The 22076-nt window shown below is 47.0% G+C and overlaps 1 protein-coding gene across 1 annotated transcript; it reads right to left on the bottom strand.

Moving 5' to 3' along the window:
- Positions 1-211: 211 nt before the first annotated feature.
- On the bottom strand, positions 212-20154 carry LOC133359523 (uncharacterized). Its single transcript, XM_061577945.1, has 12 exons — positions 20035-20154; positions 14732-14791; positions 13803-13883; positions 13272-13349; positions 12955-13032; positions 10930-11007; positions 9123-9167; positions 7211-7288; positions 6231-6290; positions 4445-4534; positions 827-910; positions 212-362 (listed from the first exon to the last, which is right to left on the bottom strand). The coding sequence occupies exons 1-12, from the start codon at positions 20111-20113 to the stop codon at positions 328-330; spliced, it is 846 nt and encodes a 281-aa protein (XP_061433929.1). The 5' UTR covers positions 20114-20154; the 3' UTR covers positions 212-327.
- Positions 20155-22076: the final 1922 nt, after the last annotated feature.

The following is a 22076-nucleotide window of genomic DNA, read 5'->3' as shown; positions in this document are numbered from 1 at the left end:
GGGGAGACTGTGAGGGGAGAGTGTGAGGGGAGAGTGGGGATAGAGTGGGGAGAGAGTGGGGGGAAAGAGTGGGGGGAGAGTGAGGGGAAAGTGAGGAGAAAGTGGTTGGAGAGTGAAGGGAGAGTGGGGGGAGAGTGGGGGAAGAGAGAGTGGGGGGAGAGTGAGGGGGGAGAAAGTGGTGGGAGAGATTAGGGGGAGAGAGTGGGGGGAGAGAGTGAGGGGAGAGGTTGGGGGGAGAGAGTGAGGGGGGCGAGAGTGAGGGGAGAGTGGGTGGAGAAAGTGAAAGGAGAGTGGGGAGAGCTGGTTGTTGCTGTGTCGGTAATTTCTCTATGCGATTGGATTTCCCGGACGCCGGAAGGGACCTGTGGGGGAGGAGATAGAGTGGATGAGCGTTACGGGTTCATCACAAACACAAAGATCTCCCGTATATCCTGAACAGACTGTCGAGGTATGTACTGTTAGCGAGTAGCCCCTATGAAGGCCGGCAGATTGTCATACGAGGGGGTGGGTGGCCAACACCACGCCCGGCCATTTGTCTCAAAGTTAATGTTTACCACTCACCTTGGGACTGTGGGCGGTGACAGTGGTTGGTGTGGGCGGAGTATGTGGTGGTGTAGGCGGAGCCAGTGGGGATGTGGGCGGAGCCGGTGAAGGTGTGGGCTGAGCCAGCAGGGTGTGGGCGGTGCCAGTGGGGTGTCGGCAGAGCAAGTGGGGAGTGTGGGTGGAGCCAATGGGGGTGTGGGCGGAGCCAATTTGCGTGTGGGAGGAGCCAGTGGTGGTGTGGGCGGAGCTAATATGTTGTGGTTCTGCATGCGATGTCCCTTACCGGTCTTCTTATGCCGCATGTATAACAACGCCACCCCTACTCCGGCCACCACAAGCACCCCGACTACAGCTCCAACAATGATGCCTTTGGAGGAGACAGAGGTCGAGTTTGGAAGGGTTAGGTTGTTTGTATACACGCACTCAAACTCGCTCTCACTCACTCACTCTCACTCAACAACAACAGCGATTCAAAGTGGCGGTGATGTCACCACGGCGCTTGTGCCAAGCTAGGTGCACTTAAAGGCCACGTGAAGTGTCGAACGCCCGCTGGCAGGAGGTCACGGGACAGACCCAGGTGCCATGGGTTGACTGACCATCTGTGCCCCCTACTGTGCCAACTTGCTGTGTTTTAGCCCCCAGGCGCTCCCCTCATTGTGTAATGGGTTCAACTGAGTCGCAGACGTAGACTTGGAGGCAACACATTTATGCAGTTCCAACACACGGGGTAACTTCCCCTTGATTTGAAGCTTTCGTGACTGCAAGGATTCATATTCTTAGGTTTTTTCGGTAAAGTCACGTAGGTAAAAAATTAAAATTAATAAAAGTTATATAAAAATCACTTGATACCGCTATCGTGCTGTGACGGTTCCACCTGAAGACGGAAGCTTGTGTTGCCCCCTAAACGTCATGATATTTATTTTATTTTACTTTTATTCATTTTAATTTTTTACCTACGTGACTTTCCCGAAAAAACCTAATAATATAACTTTCCCTTAACAAAATAACAACCTATGGTGGTGACCACCAGGCTAACTACACTAGTTACAATGTAACTGCTACTACGGACCTGGACCAACAGCTTCGGCGCGGGTCCACATGTTGTAGACTTGTTGAACGGAGAACGTAGACGAAGGTTTCTTCCAGGATGAACAACAACAACCCTGGTCCCTCTCGGGACTCGGCTTATATTCTCTGCGGCGTGGCCAGCTCCGCCCTTGGCCACGTCCACCTTCTAGAATCCTCGGGAAGGATCTGGGTCCCAATCACGTGACCGCCTCTAGCCCCCTCTGGAGGCCCCTTTGTAGACTTAACTGGTCACGTGTCCTCCCGGGTCAACCAGAGTGCCATGGCTTCGAATAACCTCATCCTTCGGCTGGCACCCACACACCCTGTCCTGTATTGTCGGCACTGCACGCCAAGCGTGGTGCCATCTAGCGCAATCATTCAGCGCTCACTGGGTCCCTCTAGGGCCGGTACCTCACCCACACCACTGTGGTATCCGCGATGTCACTACACCGCACGCCGTGCCCCTCTAGGGCCGGCACTGCACCCAGCATGTTGACATCTAGCGATGTTACTACAATTGTGAGCATCGCTCCTCTGCCCTCCGTTGTTGCTGCAAGGTGACTGCCTCCAATTGCCGAGAAACGTTATTCACGATCCTCCTCCACAGAGGCCGATCTTGACACCACTGGTGGCAGTTATCGGCAAGTCCACTCAGCTCCACATTCTCTTGTACCACATCGCTCCATCTCTTCTCTAGCCCATGCCGAAGATGTTCAATTATGGTGGTCTATGTTTGCAAACATAGAGAAGGGAGGGCATGGCCGTGGCCGAGAAGACTCGAAGCTTTGTGTGGAGCGACAGACCAGGTAGCTTCCACACAGCGTTACGCAGCCGATGAAAAGATAATGCCACTCGACTGATTCAGAGTGAGACCTCTGCTGTAAAACCGGAGCTGGTCATAAGCACACTAATTGGGTATGGAAAACTCTCCACTCTCTCCACAACTGCCCCATCACCAATGGGGATTTGAGGGGGTGGAGTTTCTGATGGTACTAAATACCCAGACACGTGCTTATTTTTAGTGGAGCTAAGAGTAAGGCCCCACCTCTTAGTGGTACGCTCCAGGTTCAGAAGCAGCGCCTCCAACTCCTCTTCTGAGTGAGCAGCAATCACCAGATCATGGTTGACCAATAGGGAGCCATCCCTTGACCACATCCGAGCATCAATCAGCCTCCCATTGCATCTGTATCAGATGGAGATTCCTCCAGGACAGCCATAGAAGGCTTCATAAAGCCGATTTTTTTTTAATAATGTGGGACCCAAAGGACATCCCTGTCACACCCCAAGGTGAAGAGGGAATGGCTCCGCCTCCCGGCTACGTCGTTTTACCTGGGCCTGCACACCATTGTGAAGGTTCTTAATGATTGTGAGCAGAGAGTCAGGGACTCTGAAAGCACGAAGAACAACCCAGAACCCAAGCCTATTCATGGTACCATAGGCCTTGACCAGGTCAATAAAACAGAGATGTAGGTCCTGTTGGAATTCCCGACACCTTTGCTGTAATATACGGACAGAAACATGGCATCTGTGTAAAACCGCCCTGGCCTGAAACCACAATAGGGCTCTGCAAGCCTTTCCTCAGCATGCCTGGCAAAGCAATATTGAATAATCCTTGCCAGGACCTTTCCCGGAACACTGAGGAGGAAGATGCCCCTGTAATTGTTACAGTTTGTGCCTCCCCCTTCTTAAATAGGGGGACCACCAGGGCATCCTTCCAATCCTGCGGAACCCATCCAGTGATCCAGACTGTTATTATGATGTCGTGTAGGGCAGTTTACACGCAAACGCCACCCTCCCTCAGCATGTCGCTTCGGAGATCTTCTCTGCCCGCTGCTTTTTCTGTTCTTAGACTGGATCACCTTCTGTACTTCCTCAATAGATAGCACTTCAGTGAGTCACTCACAGGGGGTGAATGATTCTTCCAATATTTGAGGCACTGCAGCCTCAGCAGGGTCATCCCCACTTTGCCCCATGATGCTTTCCAGGCTGACGGATTTCCACTCTCCTAAGACCTCACAGAAATACTTGGCAAATCTGCAAACCTGTTACTGGTTGTCGGAGAATGGATCACCTTTCTTTCTCTTTATGATGGTGATAGGTGTAGCGCTGCAAGTTACTTTTTTGATGAAATTAAAGAGTGGTTTGTTAGCGCAGGCTACTGAAGCAGACTTCATCTCCTTAGCAACCCGTGACCACCACGCATCCTTGCAGCGCCACACGGCTCTCCAAACCTCCGAGCGAAGGCTGCGGTAAGCCTCCTCATTCTCTGATGTGGGATGCTGTAGACAATGAGAGTGGGCCTGTCGATTTTTCTCAGCCAGGTTGAACACCAGCCAGGGTCTCTAGGGAGGTCTGTGCCATGTACCTAAGGCAGCCATTGCAGCTACATGAGCCACAATCCTAAACTTCGCCCATTTCCCCTCGACATCCAGAGGAGTGGGGGACGATGCCAACCCCATCTGCAAGCGATGATGAAATTCTCGCTTGCAACTTTCATCAGCTAGCTGAGACCAGACCACTGTGGGTTTAAATGGGGTCCTGGATGTACACCCACCACCTGAGTGGAAGAATGGCAGATGGAGTCTCTCTCCCCTTGGTCGCGTGGATTTTTCTCCACGTCCTCCGGTTTTCTCCTCCACATTTAAAATGATCATGCGTTCAGAGTGTTTGGCTGCTAAAAAAAAGTCCACATGATGATGATGATAAGCCACTTCATTGGGCTATCATTTGTGATAGCGAGTTTGCTTCTGAAAAAGAGCTACATAGCTGAACGTGGGGCCTGGTAAAATCATTTTTAAAAATCAGACTGTGCTGCTGCTGCTGTCGAGCTCACCAATGGGGACAGGTGTTGGTGCTGGGTGATCTTTGATGCATTTCTGCAGCGAGTCCACACAGCCAGAGATGGATTTAATCTGCTCACACTCTGAGTGACGACACACACACACATAAACGTCACCACAATTATCATCAACACCATCATCATCAACACCATCATCACCACCGCAAAAAAATGGGACCTTTTTGTCAGTATAAAAAATAAGAATTGGTTCTACCATTTCTGGCAATAAAACAGATATTAAGATGTTCAAACACCAAGTAGAAACCTTTTGCAAGGAATCAAGTTTGCATTAACCACACACAGTACTTGCAAGGATGAGAACTGCTGTGTTTGTTTCACCTGATGACGGTTGCTTGCGTTGCAATCAAAACGTCGTGATCTATTAATTTTCTATCTATGTGACTTTACCGAAAGAACCAAAGAGAATGGATTCCTGCAGTCACAAAAGCTTCAAATCAAAACCGACTGTTTTATTGCCAGAAAGGGTAAAACCTGTTTTTTATCACCACCATCATCAACATGATCATCACCACCATCATCATCAACATCACCATCATTCCCACCATCATGACCACCATCTTCATCATAACCATCATCTACAACATTATCATCACCATCATCACCAGCATCATCAGCATCACCGTCAAAACAAAATGACTATGGTCCTCGCCTTTGGAATAGCTTGCCTGAGGATCTGAGGGAAAGAAATCTTAAAACATACCTTTTTAGATTGGCTTTTAATTAGGATGCCTTTATTACGCGTTGATTGTGTATTTTATTATACTTTACGTTCATTATAATGCCATGTACTTTTTAAAATGTATCATTCTTATTGTTGTTTATATTGCATCAGTCGCTTAATTTAGTCCTGTTAAGCACTTTGTATTGCTTTGCTGCATGAATTGTGCGATATAAGTAAAGCTTGATTTGATTTGATAGTCTGAACAGACTAACACGTAGGCGACCAATATCATCCATAATACAGGATTTTTGGGTTAGATCGCGTAAATATATAAATGTACGGCTATTTTAGTACACACAATGGGAAAAAAGTACGAGATTAATTTACTCACATAATGCGCATGCATAATGTACGTTGATTTAATAATCCCCCCCACTTTGCGACAGAAGAGCAAACAAGTGTTGTCATCACATCTACGCCTCTATTTAAGGAACGAAACAGGTGGACTTCTCCAAAAATCTGGCTGTCGCCTGATGAAGCTGGTTATAATTACTGGCAAAACGTCGTACTCAGATTTTAAATGTTGTGGCTTGGCTCTCCAACACACCGGTGTGCTGTACTAGTAATGAATTGGCATGTTCTGTTGACGTGACAAACCTTACTACTTGGCCGTGTCGGGTGGTGGCGAGTTTAACGACACATTTATATATTTATGTGATCTGACCCAAAAAACCTGAATTATGTCTGAACAGACTGTTCGGGTAAGTGCTGTTCGTGAGCACCTATGAAAGCAGGCATGACACTCAACGAGGTGGGTGACCAGCACCACGCCCCGGCTGCCTTTTTCTCCTCAATTGTGAAGTTTACACACCACACTAGGTACTCTTTTGAGGCTGAGTCGACCTAGAGGAGGCCCATGATCAATTCACTGATGTTGACCGTGAATGGCAATCGAACTCGGGTTGCGGGGTTCATAGCACAGCGTGCTAAACAGCTACACTACCGCTCCCCATAATATCATCATCACCACCATTATTATCATCATTATTAAACTATATGCCCACACCTCTACACAACATGTCCCCACGCGTGGCTCACCGTGCGGGTAGTCGACCGCTATGTAGGCGCATTGCTTGATTCTGAACTTTCTCTTGGAACCTAAGAGAGAACAACGGGGAGACAGAGAGGGAGAATCAGATGTTAACTACCTCGCCTGGTATATTTGGAGTCTGTGTGTCTCTCTCTCCCCATGGTGGTCACTGCATGGATTTTTGTCTCCGGGGCTTCCGGTTTTTCCCTCCACATTTAGAATCGACATCAAACGTTTTGAGTATTTGGCTGGTGCTATACATTTCCACGTGATCATGATAAGCCACTTCGTATTGATAGCCAGGTCGATTCTGAAAAAAGCTATATAAGTCAGTGGGCCTTACCTGGTAAAATAAAAATAGTTAATAGGTTTTTTTTTATTGATAGAGGATGCGAGAGGGAGAGAGAAGAGGAGAGAGGGGTGAGAGGGAGAGAATCAAACTCCAAGTCAAAGTAATTGATCTTGTCAATCTCTTATCACATGGGTTTCTGGTGGCCATCACTGTGACTCCGCCCACCCCTACCCCTACAGTGGGGGGGAGGGGAGGGGGGAGGGGCCCAACCTGGAAGGAGTGAGGCCTATACAGGAAGGGGTGGGGCCTAAATGGGAAGGGGTGGGGACTAAATAGGAAGGCATGGGGCCCAACCAGGAAGGGGTGGGGTCCAAACAGGAAGGGCTGTAAATTTCCTAGTTTGATGCGATGGCGGAATTAAGGAGTGATTTGCACTCCGCTTATTGTTGTGAGTGTCGCTCCTCTGCCCTCCGCTGTAGCAGGAGGGCAAATGCATCTAGTAGCAGTGTCCTTCATGAGCCTCCTCCACAGAGTCTCCGTGTATGAAGATACTCTATGTATGTAGAATCTCTGTGTATGTAGAGTCTCTGTATGGAGGAGTATTGGAATGTAAAGTCTCTCTATGATGAGACTCTATGTATGTAGAGTTTCTGTGTAGAGGCTTTGTGCGGAGGAGTCTCTGTGTAGTCTCCTCACCGGGGTTCTTTGCAATCTCCGAGTGGTGGGAGCTCAGGCAGTCCTCCACTCTCTGGAAGCACGTGTTGTAGGCACACTCTGCAGGGGGCACCACATCACCCGCGGTTAGCGCCACAGCCTCCGTGAGTGTGTAGTGTGGGTGGGTGCGGGGGTGTGTAGTGTGGGTGCGTGGGTGGGTGGGCGTGTAGTGTAGATGATTTGGTGGGTGTGTGGGTAGGTGTGCACTGCCAAAACCAAGGTGCTATGCTTCTCACCGGGACTAAAGCGGGAAGTTATTTTCCCCCAATTACATTCCTTAAATAATGATCAAATAGAGCAAGTCAAGATCTATAAGTATATTGGGGTCATCCTGGATTAAAAACTGAATTTTGAAGATCACATTGATTATATTGGGAAAAAGACAAACATTTTAATTGATTTTCTATATCGACACAAGCACTGCTTCCCCCCTATGTTCCGTTTGGAATTGATAAAAGCTACCATACTGCCTCTACTTGATTACTGTGACATCGTGTATAAATCAGCCCCAAGTACTGTACTGAAGAAGCTTGACTCAATGTATCACTCGGCCTTAAGATTTGCATTGAACTGCCCATATAGGACTCACCACTGTGATCTCTACATTGGGTCAAACTTAACATCTCTGAATGTTCGACGGCTTGTGCACCAGATCTTATTTATTCATGATGTACTTACAAAAAATCCGCAGATTACCTGCTGGATCTCCTCTCTGTTTCAAAGAACAAATTTGACCTAAGGTCTACAATCATTTACCAGCTTCATATTCCCTATTGCCGTACATATACTGGAGGAAGGGCCTTTGCTATTGATGCCCCCAGGGTCTGGAATGCTGTTGCAAATAAATTGAAACTTGAGTCACTACCTATGAGATCTTCACTCAAAACTGCTCTAGAGGAGTTGTACACCCCTAGCTGCCAGTGCTATTCAGTGGCCTAAAATAAAATGTTTCGCTCCGGATGATCGCTACAAAGTATGACCTGTGTTTTGATTTAGTGTGCTGATCTTAAAGGTGCATTGAAAAATTATAATACTCCGATTGATGCTCTTGCTGTTGTGGAGTGACTCATGCAGCCAGCTATGGCTACAGGGTTTGGTGGTACATGTTGTTTATGCCATTTATTGTGAAAGTTCCGTCACAGTTCCTATGATCACTGTTTCATTGCTTTCATGGCTTTATTTTGGTTATTTCGAAAAGTGTATTGGTTAAGCCATGTTTGTTTGTTGTAGTACAGAGTTAGACTGATGGCCTTAATCTAAGTTGTCTTGTGGTTGTTGTTGGTTGTTTGACTTGCATCCCACTGGGATGTTTGCACACAGCGGTGGTGTACGGTGTTTTTTCTGCAATATTTTGCTGTCTTTTCTTGGATTTTCTGTTTGCACTCAGTCACATATTCACTTTAAGATGTTTTTTGTTCATGTTTTTGTTTTTTGTTTGTTGCGGTTGCACTCGATTCAAGAGCCGAATGTCTCACAGGACTATACTTAATAAATGAACTTGAACTTGTGGGTGGGTGAGTGGGTGCATGGGTGGGTGTGCAGTGTGGGTGCGTGGGTGGGTAGGTCGGTAGGTGTGTGGATGCTACATAGGTGTAAGCCTCTGAACATCTGTAGGCCAGTCGCCACCATTGCTCTCTTTGTGTGTATCTCTGTGTGAGTCTGTGCATCTCTGTGTGAATATTTGTTTCTCTGTGTGAGTCTGCATGAGTATGTATATATCTGTATGAGTCCGTGTGAGTCTGTGTGAGTCTGCGTGTGTGTCTGTGTGAATCTGTGTATCTCTGTGTGAGTCTGCGTGTGTATGTGAGTCCGTGTGTGTCTGTGAGTCTGTGTGTCTGTGTGAGTCTGCGTGTGTATGTGAGTCCGTGTGTGTCTGTGTGAGTTAGTGACTCACGCTCGGCCTCCTTGGTGATTGCGTGTTCGTTCAGCTCATTTAAGGCTACAAATGCAGAAACCAGGGAGAAGAACCATGAACACACATGAAGCCTGCAGCGACCATCGCCAAACACACCATGACCCCTACTCACCCCTTTACTGTGACCCCTATCCCCTACCCTTTTATATTCCTCCTGCACCCCTCTATCATGACCCCTACCCTACCCTTCCCTACCCCCTAGGTACCCCTCTACCATGACCACCTCCTCTATCCCGTACCCTTCACGTAAACAAAACGTGGTGCCAATTAGTGACTACTTCAGCACTAACCGGTTGTGTGCTGGAGAGTAAACCACCAACAATATTTACAATTCTAGTAACTATGACATTTCACTTGGTGCGATTACAACAACAACAACAATCAGCAGGTTCATCACAGCGAAGTCTTCCAGTTTCAGTCTTAAATTGAGGAGTAAAAGTAATGTAATCACTGTGAGCCTATCTGGTGTGAAGACCAGATTGGGGGGTAGAGTAGTCACATAAGTTATAATGGATCATATGAATCTAACAATATACCGTACAGTAGTCCCTCGGTTAACAGTCACATCGGGTTAACAGTTTTTGGGTTAACATTTCGCCTCCCATATTAACCCCATGGTTTCGACTTAACGTTACAAATGTTGACAAACCGTAAAAAGTTTACGTCACGCACAGTGGCGCCAATTTCGGCCAATCAAAGAGCTTTAAAGTGGTTGGTGAGCCATGCCCTCAGCCAATCAGCGACGCCATGGTGGTGGGATGTTAACTACATCACCTGGTACACAGGAGGCTGTGGGTTACATCCTGACCCTCTGATGCCTGTATATTTGTAGTTTGCCATGTCTCTCTCCCTGTGGTCATTTGGATTTTTCTCCGGGTCCTCCGGTTTTTCCATCCACATTTAGAAATATGCATTTAGAGTATTGGCTGCTATAAATTTATACGTGATAAGCCACGTCATTGAGCCATCAATTGTGATGGCCAGGTCGCTTCTGAAAAAGAGCTACATAGCTCAATGGGCATTACCTGGTAAACTACAAATAGTTTAATTCTATTTATGAGCCATTTATACCTCGACTGGCTTTCTTTAATGGTATACGTTTTCTATTTTGGCAGCGGAAACAGCTCTCTCTGGTGCAGACTTGGTAATTTTTTACTTAATTTTCAACTTATAAGTTAATTCGATTTAATAGCTATTTTAGGTTGACAGGAGTTTTCATGGAATGGATAGAAAATGCTATCAGAGCGACTTCTGTACCTATTATCGGTTGGGTTATTCACAGTTAATCAACATGCGGTGGATGCGTTTACATTTATTGTGTTGTCCCTTCCCGCACCTGTGGGTGCTCCCACAGTGGATATTGGTATTCAATTTTAGCTACCTCGCCTGGTATGCAGGAGGTCATTGGTTCGATCCCGACCCTGACAATGCCTGCTGTATAGTTCGCATGTCTCTCTCTCTCCCCGTGGTCGTGTGGATTTTCCTCTGGGTCTTCCAATTTTTACCTCCACATTTAGAATCGACATCAAGCATTCAGATTATTTGGCTACTGCTATACATGTACATGTCATCAGCCACTTCGTTGAGCTATCGTTCGTGATAGGCAGGTCACTTGTCTGAAAAAGAACTACGAGGCCTTACACCTGGTAAAATAATATAAAAACCTGTTCATAGTTTATACAAAAAAGACAAAGACCCCCCGTATAGCCTTCGCAGACTGTTGGGATGTGTTCCATTAGCATATCAGATGAACCACACTTTGACACGAGGACCGACGGGCACCCACCGTGAGCTTCGATCCGGCGCTTCCATTCGCTCTCAAAGCACACCCGCTTATCCACCAGGTAGCCATTGTGCTTGCATGCTGCACAGACCGTCAGTAGCAAAACCACCACCACCATCATCATTATCGGTAGCAGAACCACGATTACCACCATCATCCTCGTGACCAATATCATCCACATCAGTAGCAGAACCACAAAAAAACATCATCGTCGTCATCAGTAGTAAAACCACCACTGCCATCCTGATCCATATCGGTAGCAGCACCATCACCACCATCTTGATCAATATCACCATCATTGTCCACATGAGTAGCAGAACCACCATCATCGTCGACATCAGCAGAACCACCACCGCCATCACCACCATTGTCATGATCAATATTACCATAATCTTCCACATCAGTGGTAGAACCATAAGACAAAGCTCCCATGTATAGCCTAAACAGACTGTTTGGGCAAGTGCTGTTTGCAAGTTGCAGCACCTATGAAGGCCGGAATGGCACACGAGGGGGTGAGTGGCCAACACCACGTCCAGCCGCCTTTGTCGCCCCAGTGGCAATGTTTACATATCACACCAGGTACTCATTTGAGACTGAGTAGACCTAGGGGAGGCCCAGGACCAGTTCCAATAATCGTCACTGGTGTTGGTGGCCATGAGCAGGAATCAAACTCGGGTCGCCGGGTTCGTAGCGCAGCGTACTAACTGCTACACTACCGCCATCACCATCATTGTCCACATAAATAGCAGAACCACCATCATTATCGAAGAATATAATAATAATAGGCTTCTGCCTCTCTGGCAATAACACAGGAGGTGTTTAAACATCAAATATAAACCTTTTGCAAGGAATTAAGTCTGCATTAACTGCAGGAGCTTGTGGCAAAAGATGCAAACATGCTCTGATAAATATATGATGCACTATCTTTAAAACTGATTGGCCTACACCAGAGACAGTGTTGACCAGAGAATGCCAAAATGTGAACAGTACAAAGGCAATGCAAGTATCATAGGATTCATCGGTTGAGCAATTCATCGTTGAGATACTGTCAAAAAGGTTCCATAGATAATGTCATTATCGTGATGAATATTATCATCATCATTACCATCATTGTCCACAAGGTGGACTAGTCAAACCCCTCCCTCTATCCATTAGCCCCACCCACTTTTATATAGGCTCGCCAACTCCACAACATAGCCCATCCAGTGTCCATGTATGGCAAGCCCTCACTTAGCACGTGGCAGTGTTTACACTGGAACGTGTTTTCGCAATAACGTGGTTCGTCCATCGAGGGAACACTTTTCGCGCAATGTGGAATGTGCGTGCCATTATAACGCGGAACTCGCACACAGTTATAATGCTTGCACCATTTTCTGAGCGGTCGACGATGAGCCACTTGCTTGAGATGCACGGCTGAGCGGTATGGTGATAACGGTACGTGGGAACGATATCATAACATGCGACGGCGGCATACCCTCGGTTATTTGTCCTGCCATGTCACTGCGTGGCATGCGTATCAGCACATCGTTGTCGCGCCAAATTGTATCGTTACCACATTGTTTTAGGGGAAATCATATCTCCTTGACTCGGCTCTTTTGATAATGCATCCGCTACGGCCGCGAGCGCGCTAGAACAAGGACTGCGATTGTAATGAGCGACATGGCCACTTCCCTGTTCAATATAGCCACCACTGCCGCCCTACGCAAGATGTCCACCACCGCCACTGATCGGTCACCATCACCACTGGTGTAGGCCAATTAGTTTCAAAGACAATGCATATATTATCAGAGCATGTTTTATTTGCATGTTTTGCCACAAGTGTGTATCATTAATGCAGACTTGATTCCTTGCAAAAGGTGTCTATTTGGCATTTGAACATCTTAGCACCTGTTTTATTGCCAGAAAGGCTAAAACCTATTATTTTCACACTGCCTCTGCTGCCCTACACAAAATGGCCACCACCACTGCCTTGCCCTATGCAAGACGGCCACTGATACCTTGCTTTATGCAAGATGGCAAATGACGTACTTGTCAGTGCCTCCATGGAGCCACGCGAGTTGATGAGGCACTTCGAGTCGGTGTCGGTGAAGTGGTCGCCCTCGCACTCTGTAGGGGGGGGGGGGGGAGCGCAAAGCGGCATCACGCGACCAGGTCAAGGGTCGCTGGGGTTGTGGGTCGACTGTGAGGGTTAGGGTTCAGGGATCGTGGATTAGGTGTGAGGGGTTTGGGGTGTCTGTTAAGGATGAGTGGTTGGGGTAGAAAGGTAGTGGTAGAGAGGTGGAAGGGTAGAGGGGTAGAAGGGTAGGGGTAGAGGGGTAGTGGTAGAAATATAGAGGGGTACTGACGTTCTTCTTTACTGAGGTACTTGTTGAGTGGTGATTCACACTCCTTTCGGGTAAGCATACACTGTTCCATCTGACAGTCTGTAAGAAAAACATCACCACCATCAGCACCACCACCATCAACAACAACCGCCATTAGCCACTAAGTGGCGGTGACGTCACCACATAAAGTGTCGAACGCTCGCTGGCAGGTCACGGGACAGACCCAGATGCCACGGGTTGACCGACGAAGATGACTGGCAGATGCACCACCTGTGCCCCCTACTGTGCCAACTTGATGGTTTTTAACCATGGTGCTCTGCTTGTTGTGTCACTCATTTGCCCTCCTACTGTCCATTAGCATCCTTCACGAGCCTCCTCCATAGATGCCGATCTTGACACCGTTGTAACCGGTCATTGGCAAGTCCACTCAGCTCTACATCCTCCCCTACCGCATCATTCCACCTTTTCTCCAGCCCATATCATAACCACCACCATCATCACCACCATCATCACCAACATCACCACAACCATTGTCATCACAGAGGCACTTACTTGAGATGTCGTCAGCCGTCTGTTCGGTTTTCTTGGCAGTGCAGATGATACTGGCATTGAGGCACTTCGCGTACTTGCAATCTGCATTGAAACGGATCACAAACCAGATACAATGCCAGATGACAAGCCAGATCACAGACCAGATTATGCAGCGTATCACTCACGTACCAAATCCCACACCAGACAAAGTCAAATCACGGATCATATTTCAAGCCAGATCACAGACCAGATTACAAGTCAGATTCCAAACCAGATTACAGACCAGATTACAAGCCAGATCACAGAGCATATCACTGACCAGATCACAGACCAGATCAGAAGGCAGATCACAGACTAGATCACGAACATACCAGATCACAGACCAGATCACTCATGAACAGACTAGATCTTAGACCAAATACAAGTCAGATCACAGACCAGACTAGAATGTATATCACAGACCAGATCACTCATGAACAGACCAGATCTTAGACCAAATACAAGTCAGATCACAGACCAGACTAGATGGCAGATCACAGACCAGATCACTCAGACCAGATGACAAACCAGATGACAAGTCAGAGCATAGACCAGACAACTCACAGACCAGATCACAGACCAGATTACAAGTCAGATCACTGACGATATCACTAACAGACCAGATAACAAGGCAATTCACAAACCAGATCACTGACTAGATTACAAGTCAGATCAAAGACCAGATCACAAACAGACCAGATCATAGACGAGATTACAAGTCAGATCACAAACCAGATCACTGATCAGATGATAGACCAGGTTACAGAACAGATCACAGACCAGATCACTGACCAGATTACATACCAGATCACGAACAGACCAGAGCATAGACCAGATTACAAGTCAGATCACAGACCGGACCGCTCGCCCACACACCCACATGCATGCACGCGCGCGTCTGCTGTACTGACCGTGGATTTCTTTGAGAGAAAACCCGCACTTGCGTTTGATTTCTTCATCACTCGGTTGATCTGTGTGAACACAGCACAGGAGTTAAACACAAGTGTACACACAAGGGCATAGATCCCCATTGTGGTGTTAACAGACTGTTTGGGTAAGTGCTGTTAGTGATTTAAAGCTTTCGTGACTGCAGGGATTCATCTTCTTGTTTCTTTCGGTAAAGCCAGCTAGCAACAGCCAGCTAGCAACATCAGCAAAGAGGAGCGTTTTGAATTAGCTCAATTAAAAAAGAGGGATGACATTGTCATCCTCTCAGCCGACAAAGGCAATGCCACTGTCATCATGGACAAAATAGAATACAACAACAAAATTCAAGAACTATTAAACGATGGCAGCTATACAAAAATAAAAAGAGACCCCACCAACAGCCTCGTCTCCAAAACCAACAACATCATTTCTGCTTCAACCGCATTAATTGATCAGACCAAACAGTTCTCGTTGAAACCTTCTGCAGCCAGACCACCAAGATTGTACGGCTTGCCAAAGATACATAAAGAAGATACACCTCTTCGTCCCATTGTCTCTACTATCAACTCCCCCACTTACAAACTGGCTCGTTTTTTGTCCGAAATCCTACGGCCTTTCACTGGAAAAACCACCTCTGCAGTACTAAACTCTACTGACCTGGTATCGACAATCAAGGGGATTGCCCTGTCCCCAGACGACCTGCTTGTCAGTTTTGATGTGGTTTCCTTGTTCACCAAGGTACCTGTGCCTGACACCATCGCAATCATTGAAGACTTGGTTCATCAAGGACTGAATGCTGGGGTACCCCCCCTGGTGAGACACTGCTTAACCAATACATACTTCACCTGGAATGGAACCTTCTACAAGCAAATTGAGGGCACCCCAATGGGCTCCCCCCTATCTCCGGTTGTAGCCAACATCTTCATGGAGAAATTTGAGACGGACGCTATCCAGACTGCCACTCTACGCCCGACCTTATGGAAGAGGTACGTAGACGACACTTTTGTCATCTGGCCACATGGCCGGCCTGCTCTAGACCAATTTCTCGACCACATCAATTCCATACACCCAGCCATCAGATTCACCATGGAAGTCGAAAATGATGGCAAGCTACCCTTTTTGGATGTCCTAATCAAAAGGAGACCTGATGGTTCAATGAGCCACTCTGTCTACAGGAAAGCCACCCACACGGATGCTTATCTAAAACCGGATTCCCACCACCATCCATCCCAGAAGAATTCCCTCATCAAGACTCTATATCATAGAGCCCAATGCATCTCCGACCATGAACACATTTCCAGTGAACTCAAACACGTACGCCAAGCTCTTAAGGCAAATGGTTACTCCGACTATACAATCCGCAAAGCCATCACTCCAACCATCAAGAAGGATCCTGTTGAGGAGCCTTTCAAGACCATCACCTTACCCTACATTGCTGGGGTCACAAAAAAGATCTCTAAAATCCTGATTAAACACAAGATCCATGTCCGATTCAACACAGTACATAAAATCCGTGATCTGGTACCGTCTGTAAAAGATGTGGTTCCAGACATACAGTACCCTGGCGTCTACAAACTAAGTTGCCTCTGTGGTAGCAGTTACATTGGGGAAACCAAACGACATGTCTCGGACCGCATCCGTGAACATAAAGCTGACCTGAAACACGGTAGGACAAACACCTCAGCCGTGGCAGATCACTGTTACAACTCAGTGGGCTCACATGATATTGACTTCTCCAAGACAGAGGTTCTCTGCAAGCCATCTGGCTATCATGAGAGATTCGTTCATGAGGCGATCCACATATACAAACACAGAGACAATTTTAACCGAGAAGATGGATTCTGGCTCAGCAATCATTGGAAGGACGTAATAAACCATTTCGACACACATTAGGGTGTGTAGAATAATACATAGTGTTATATTAAATGTATAAGATATAGGTTGGTTTACAGCAATACAGTATATAATTTAATGTTGGGTTTATCTATGGCAGTATATAGTACGGTATATGCTCGTGTGATGTAAGAGAATAAGGTCTAGATGGAAGCATATTATAGAATTTTTACGAGGTAGAATGGTAATGTATTACTTGCTGTTAGTAACTCAGCTTATTATAGAGTATAGTAAGTATACTGATGGTGCGATGCAGTTTATACTTTAGTTTTTTATGTAGTTTATACTTTAGTTTTCTACGTGGTTGTTGAGTAACTGCAGCTACATATCATTAACATTCCTTCCCTTTGTTACTGCTAATCCCTGCACCCCCCTTGGTTGCTGCTGATCCTGCATAATGCATGGGCATAATATGACTTTGACACCCCCCCGCCCAACGCCTACGCATTTTCCATGAATATGCTAAATTCCTCTTCACATGCACATTCTTTTTGTTAAGGCGCTCTTCAACCCCCAATGCAGCTTATATATAAGCTCCTAGTTTGGTAGTGTCTCATTCTTCACCTGAAGACGGCTGCTTGCGTTGTAGCCGAAACGTCGTGAGAATTGTTTTATTATGTTTTATTTTTATTATTTTATTACTTCCCTTCTACGTGACTTTACCGAAAGAAACAAGAAGATGCTGTTAGTGAGTAGCAGCAGCTATGAATGCCAGCACAGCACACGGGGTGTCCAGTTCCACACCCGGCCGCCTTTGGCTCTCCTTTGATGATGTTTAGGACACACTGCACCAAGTACTCATTTTAGGCTGAGTTGACATAAGGAAGGTCCAGGACCGATTCAGATAATCGTCACCAGTGTTGGTCGTGAGTGGTAATTGAACAACAACAACAACAGCCGCCATTTGTCACTAAATCATGGTGACGTCACCACGGCACCTGTACCAGGCCAGGTACATGTGAAGTGTGGCAGGATCTCTACTGGCAGGTCACGGAACAGAGCCTGCAGGTGTTATGGGTTGACTGAAATGACTGGCAAATAAACCACCTGTGCCCCCTACTCTGCCAACTTGCTGTGTTTTAGCCGACGGGCACTCCCTTCATTGTTGCGAGCGTCGCTCCTCTGCCCTCCATTGTTGCTGGAGGGGGACTACCTCCAACTGCCGAGTAGCGTCCTTCACGAGCCTCCCGTACATAAGCCGATATTGACACTGCTGGTTCCGGTCATCGGGTAGTTCACTCAGCTTAATATCCTCCTCTACCACATCAGCTGCATCTGTTCTCTAGCCCGTGCTGCGCCCAGTTAGCCCCCTCTATGCGGCCAAACAGAAGCAGCTTGGGCTGTGATGGCTGGGCATGCGGGCTACATGACCAGTCAACTCAGCCTTGCCTACCAGAAGAGCTCACCGATGGAACTGTATCCAGATCTTTCAAGGATTTGTGAGCTCCTCACACAATACAGGCAGGTTAAACCCAGGACGGATCGTAGGCAGACCACCCTAAATGTTTCTAACCGGCGAAGATGTTCCATTAGGGGGGTCCACGTTTCGCAAGCATAGAGAAGGGAGGGCATGACTGTGGCCGAGAAGACCTGAAGCTTCATGTGGAGCGACAGACCAGATTGGTTCCACACAGCATTACACAGGCAATGAAAAGATAATGCCGCTCAACTGATCCGGAGTGAGACCTCTGCTGTCAAACCGGAGCTGGTCATAAGCACACTGCCCAGGTATGGAAACCTCTCTACTCCCTCCACAACTACTGCATCATCAATAGGCCGTTGAGGGGGTGGAGTGTTTGATGACTACAAATACCTAGGCAGGTGCTTAGTTTTGGTGGGACTGATGGTAAGACCCCACTTATCTATTTAAAAACATTTTTTACCAGGTCAAGAAACCTGCCCACAAATGATAGCTCAACGAAGTGGCTTATCAAGTGGAAAAAGCCAAAACCTCTCAAGGTATGTTTAATTGTAGGGGAAAACCAAAGGACTCTTAGAAACAACACTCGACCACGGGGAGAGAGGCATGTAAACTCATACTCCAAATATACCGGCATCAGGGTCTCAGGATCGAACCCGCAATTACCATGGCACCACTTTTTAGTAGTACGCTCCAGGTTCAGCAGCAGCACCTCCAACTCCTCTGAGTGTGCAGCAATCACAACATCATCAGCATACATAACATGGTGGACCAATAGGGAGTAATTCCTGGACCGCACCTGGGCATTAATCAATCTCCCATTGTACCATATGGAAAGTCTTCTGGTACAGCCATAGAAGGCTCCTTGAACTACGTCGTCAAAAAATATTTTAATTCATTTAGGAGCCAGAGGATATCCCTGTCCCACCCCAAGGTGAACAGGGAATGGCTCGGACTCCTGGCCACATAGCTTTATCTGGGACTGCCCACAATCAACAAGGTCCATAATGATTGTGAGCAGTGAGTCAGGGACCCCTAAAACACGAAGAACAACCGAGAGCCCTACCCAAGTCAATAAAGCAGAGATGGAGGTCCTGTTGGAATTCCCTAGACCTCTGCTGTAGCAAAAAGACAGAAAATATGGCATCTGTGACGAACTGCCCTGAAACCACATTGCGGCTCTGCAAGCCTCTCCTCAGTGTGCCTTGCAAGGGGGCGATGTTGAATAATCCTTGTCAGGATCTTTCCCGGAAGGCCTGCAAAGGGAAATGATGGGGTCGGTGGCCAACACCATGCGCGGCCGACTTTATTTCCCCAATGGTGATGGTTTTACACACTGCACCAGGTACTCATTTGAGGCTGAGTCGACCTCAGGGAGGCCCAGGACTGATTCAGATTTTCGTCATTTGGTGTTGGTTTCCGTGTGCGGGAATCAAACTCGGGTCTCTGCCGAGTTTATAGTGCAGCACACTTACCACTGCACCACCGCTCCCCACACGGGTACACAAAACAAAGAAACAAATATCCCCTGTATAACTTTAACAGACTGTAGGGGCAAGTGCTGTTAGTGAGCACCTATAAAGGCCGGCACAGCACACGAGGGGGTGGGTGGCTACCACCGCGCCCGACCGCCTTTTTCTCTCTAGTGGCGATGTTTACACATCACATCAGTTACTAATTTGAGGCTGAGTCGACCTAGGGGAGGCCCAGGACCGGTTCAAATAATCGTCACCGCTGTTTGTCGTGAGCGGGAATCGAACCCGGGTCGCCAGGTTCATAGTGCAGTGCGCTAACCGTGACACTACTGCTCCCCACACGTGTACACACACACGTGTACACACACGTGCACACACACACACATTTACACACATGTATATATACACATACACGTGTACACACACACATCTACACACACGTGCACACACTTGGCTACACATGGTGACTATTCACAGAGGTATCCTCCCGTCATCTCACCATCCTGAGCTGTGATGGAACAAACGATGGTGAGCAGCAGTAGGGTGAGGAGGTACAGAACATCTCGAGTAGTGGCCATGGCTTCTCCACTCAGTTTTACTCCTCGTGCGACCAATGGACCTGCAGGAGACACGGGGTGGAGGAGACACGGGAAGAAGGAAGAGACACGGGGTGGAAGAGACATAGGGACGAGGAGACATGGGGACGAGGAGACACGGGAAGAAGGAAGAGACACGGGGTGGAAGAGACACGGTATTGTATACATGCCTTTTCCCAATTTTTTTATTAAGTGTGATATTGCCTATTTTTAATGTAATAGTTTTTTTTCACGTCTGGATTTAGCGAGTTCTAAAAAAAACGCAGTAACGGAAGCCTGTGAACTCCTTCCTTGAAACAACAAAGGCCAAAGGAGCACCCCCTGCTGCCTCGCCCTCACACAAAGAGACTGGCATCTGGAGGTTAATTATCCACAAGCTTTGGCTTGGAAAAGTTGTAAAGTTGGATAGACCACCACCTCATGGGAATATTTTCAAACATCATGAGATTAAACGTTCCAGTTCAAGTTCATTTATTAGGTATAGCCCTGTGAGCCATTCGGCTCTTGAATTGGGTGCAACCGCAACAAACAAAAAACAAAAACATGAACAAAAAACATCTTAATGTGAATAACGTTAACTTGATGATATAATGTATATGATGATGAAGCTCAGATCAAAATGTTTAATATGACTATTTTTGTATATTTTTTATTCACAATTACTATTACGCCATATAATCTGGGATAAGCAGGTAAAAAATTCGAACCTGGACCTTGTTTGCTCATGATTTTGGAAATATTTTTAGTGACCCCTGCTATGTATGGCAAGGTGATGGTTTTGATTGGGTCCTCAGATGGTTCTTTCCCAACAGTTGGGATGATAGCTTTACGGATTGTGTAGTCTGAATATCCAATCATCTTGAGAGCTTGGTGTACGTATTCCAGTTCACATGAAATTCGTGATTTGATACCATCTGTGAAAGATGTGATCCCTGACATGTAATACCCGGGCGTCTACAAACTAAGCTGTGTCTGCGGCAGTAGTTACATTGGGGAAACTAAGTGACATGTCTCAGACCGTGTTCGTGAACACAAGGCAGATCTGAAACACGGTAGGACCAATACCTCGGCCGTGGCTGATCATTGTTTTAATGCGGTGGGCTCACACGACATTGACTTCTCTAAGACCAAGGTACTTTGCAAGCCCACTGGCTATCAACAAAGATTCGTTCATGAAGCCATCCATATATATAGACACAGACACAATTTCAACCGAGAAGATGGGTACAAACTGAGAAATCATTGGAAGGACGTTATCAACCAGTTTAAGTCATAACTGGCTGCGATGTTCCCATCCTACCACCTTCTGATGTTAGTTGTGCTTACGCCTATCTCAAACTTGCGCTTTCACAGGATTCACACCAACACAGCCACTCTGCGTGCCGATTACCCCCCAGTTGCGGCTTTGCGATTTCCCATTAACGTGCTAATCTCTCATTAACATGCTAACTTTCACCTGGCAGCCCTTTGATTGGTGGAAAACCAACAACCGTCGGGTTGGCTGTCCACAATTTGCATTAACATTGGCTGCTGACATTTGGGCGATGCCCATTTCAAGCGCTTATAAAGAGTTTGCCTTTGGAAGCTAACCCCCCTTTTCGTGAAGACGACCGCTTGTGTTGCGATCGAAACGTCGTAGTTTTTTGTTATTTCCTTTGGACCTTTCTACGTGACTTTACCGAAAGACCCAAAGAACATGTTGTCCAAGCTATAGGCTGTAAAAGTTCTGTGGTCCAAGTGACTGATAATCTAATGATAAGGGTTTTGATGAGTTCTGGAGAGTGAGCGAGGAGCAATGATGATCGGCGCACAGCAGGAGACCTCCCGAGGGAGGGTGGGGGGGTACCGAGGGTACTCGCACAGCAAACTATTCCAGGCTGCTGGTTACAGACTCGCAGCGTGCTGGAGCAAGTGCCGTGACGTACAGCTGCTCTCGAGCTGCAAG

This window comes from Lethenteron reissneri, chromosome 65 (genome assembly GCF_015708825.2).
Source record: "Lethenteron reissneri isolate LAM-NWPU_2019-01 chromosome 65, ASM1570882v1, whole genome shotgun sequence".
Classification (NCBI taxonomy): domain Eukaryota; kingdom Metazoa; phylum Chordata; class Hyperoartia; order Petromyzontiformes; family Petromyzontidae; genus Lethenteron; species Lethenteron reissneri.
Note: the sequence above shows the minus strand (reverse complement) of the source record. Positions and strands in the feature narration are given on the sequence as shown.

Excerpts from the sequence above, each read along its gene's own strand:
- LOC133359523 (XM_061577945.1), bottom strand. The coding sequence starts at position 20,113 with ATGGCCACTACTCGAGATGTTCTGTACCTCCTCACCCTACTGCTGCTC. Across the intron at positions 7,289-9,122 it reads AATCACCAAGGAGGCCGAGC|AGTGTGCCTACAACACGTGC; the intron begins GTGAGTCACTAA and ends TGCCCCCTGCAG. Across the intron at positions 363-826 it reads CATGCGGCATAAGAAGACCG|GTCCCTTCCGGCGTCCGGGA; the intron begins GTAAGGGACATC and ends CCTCCCCCACAG.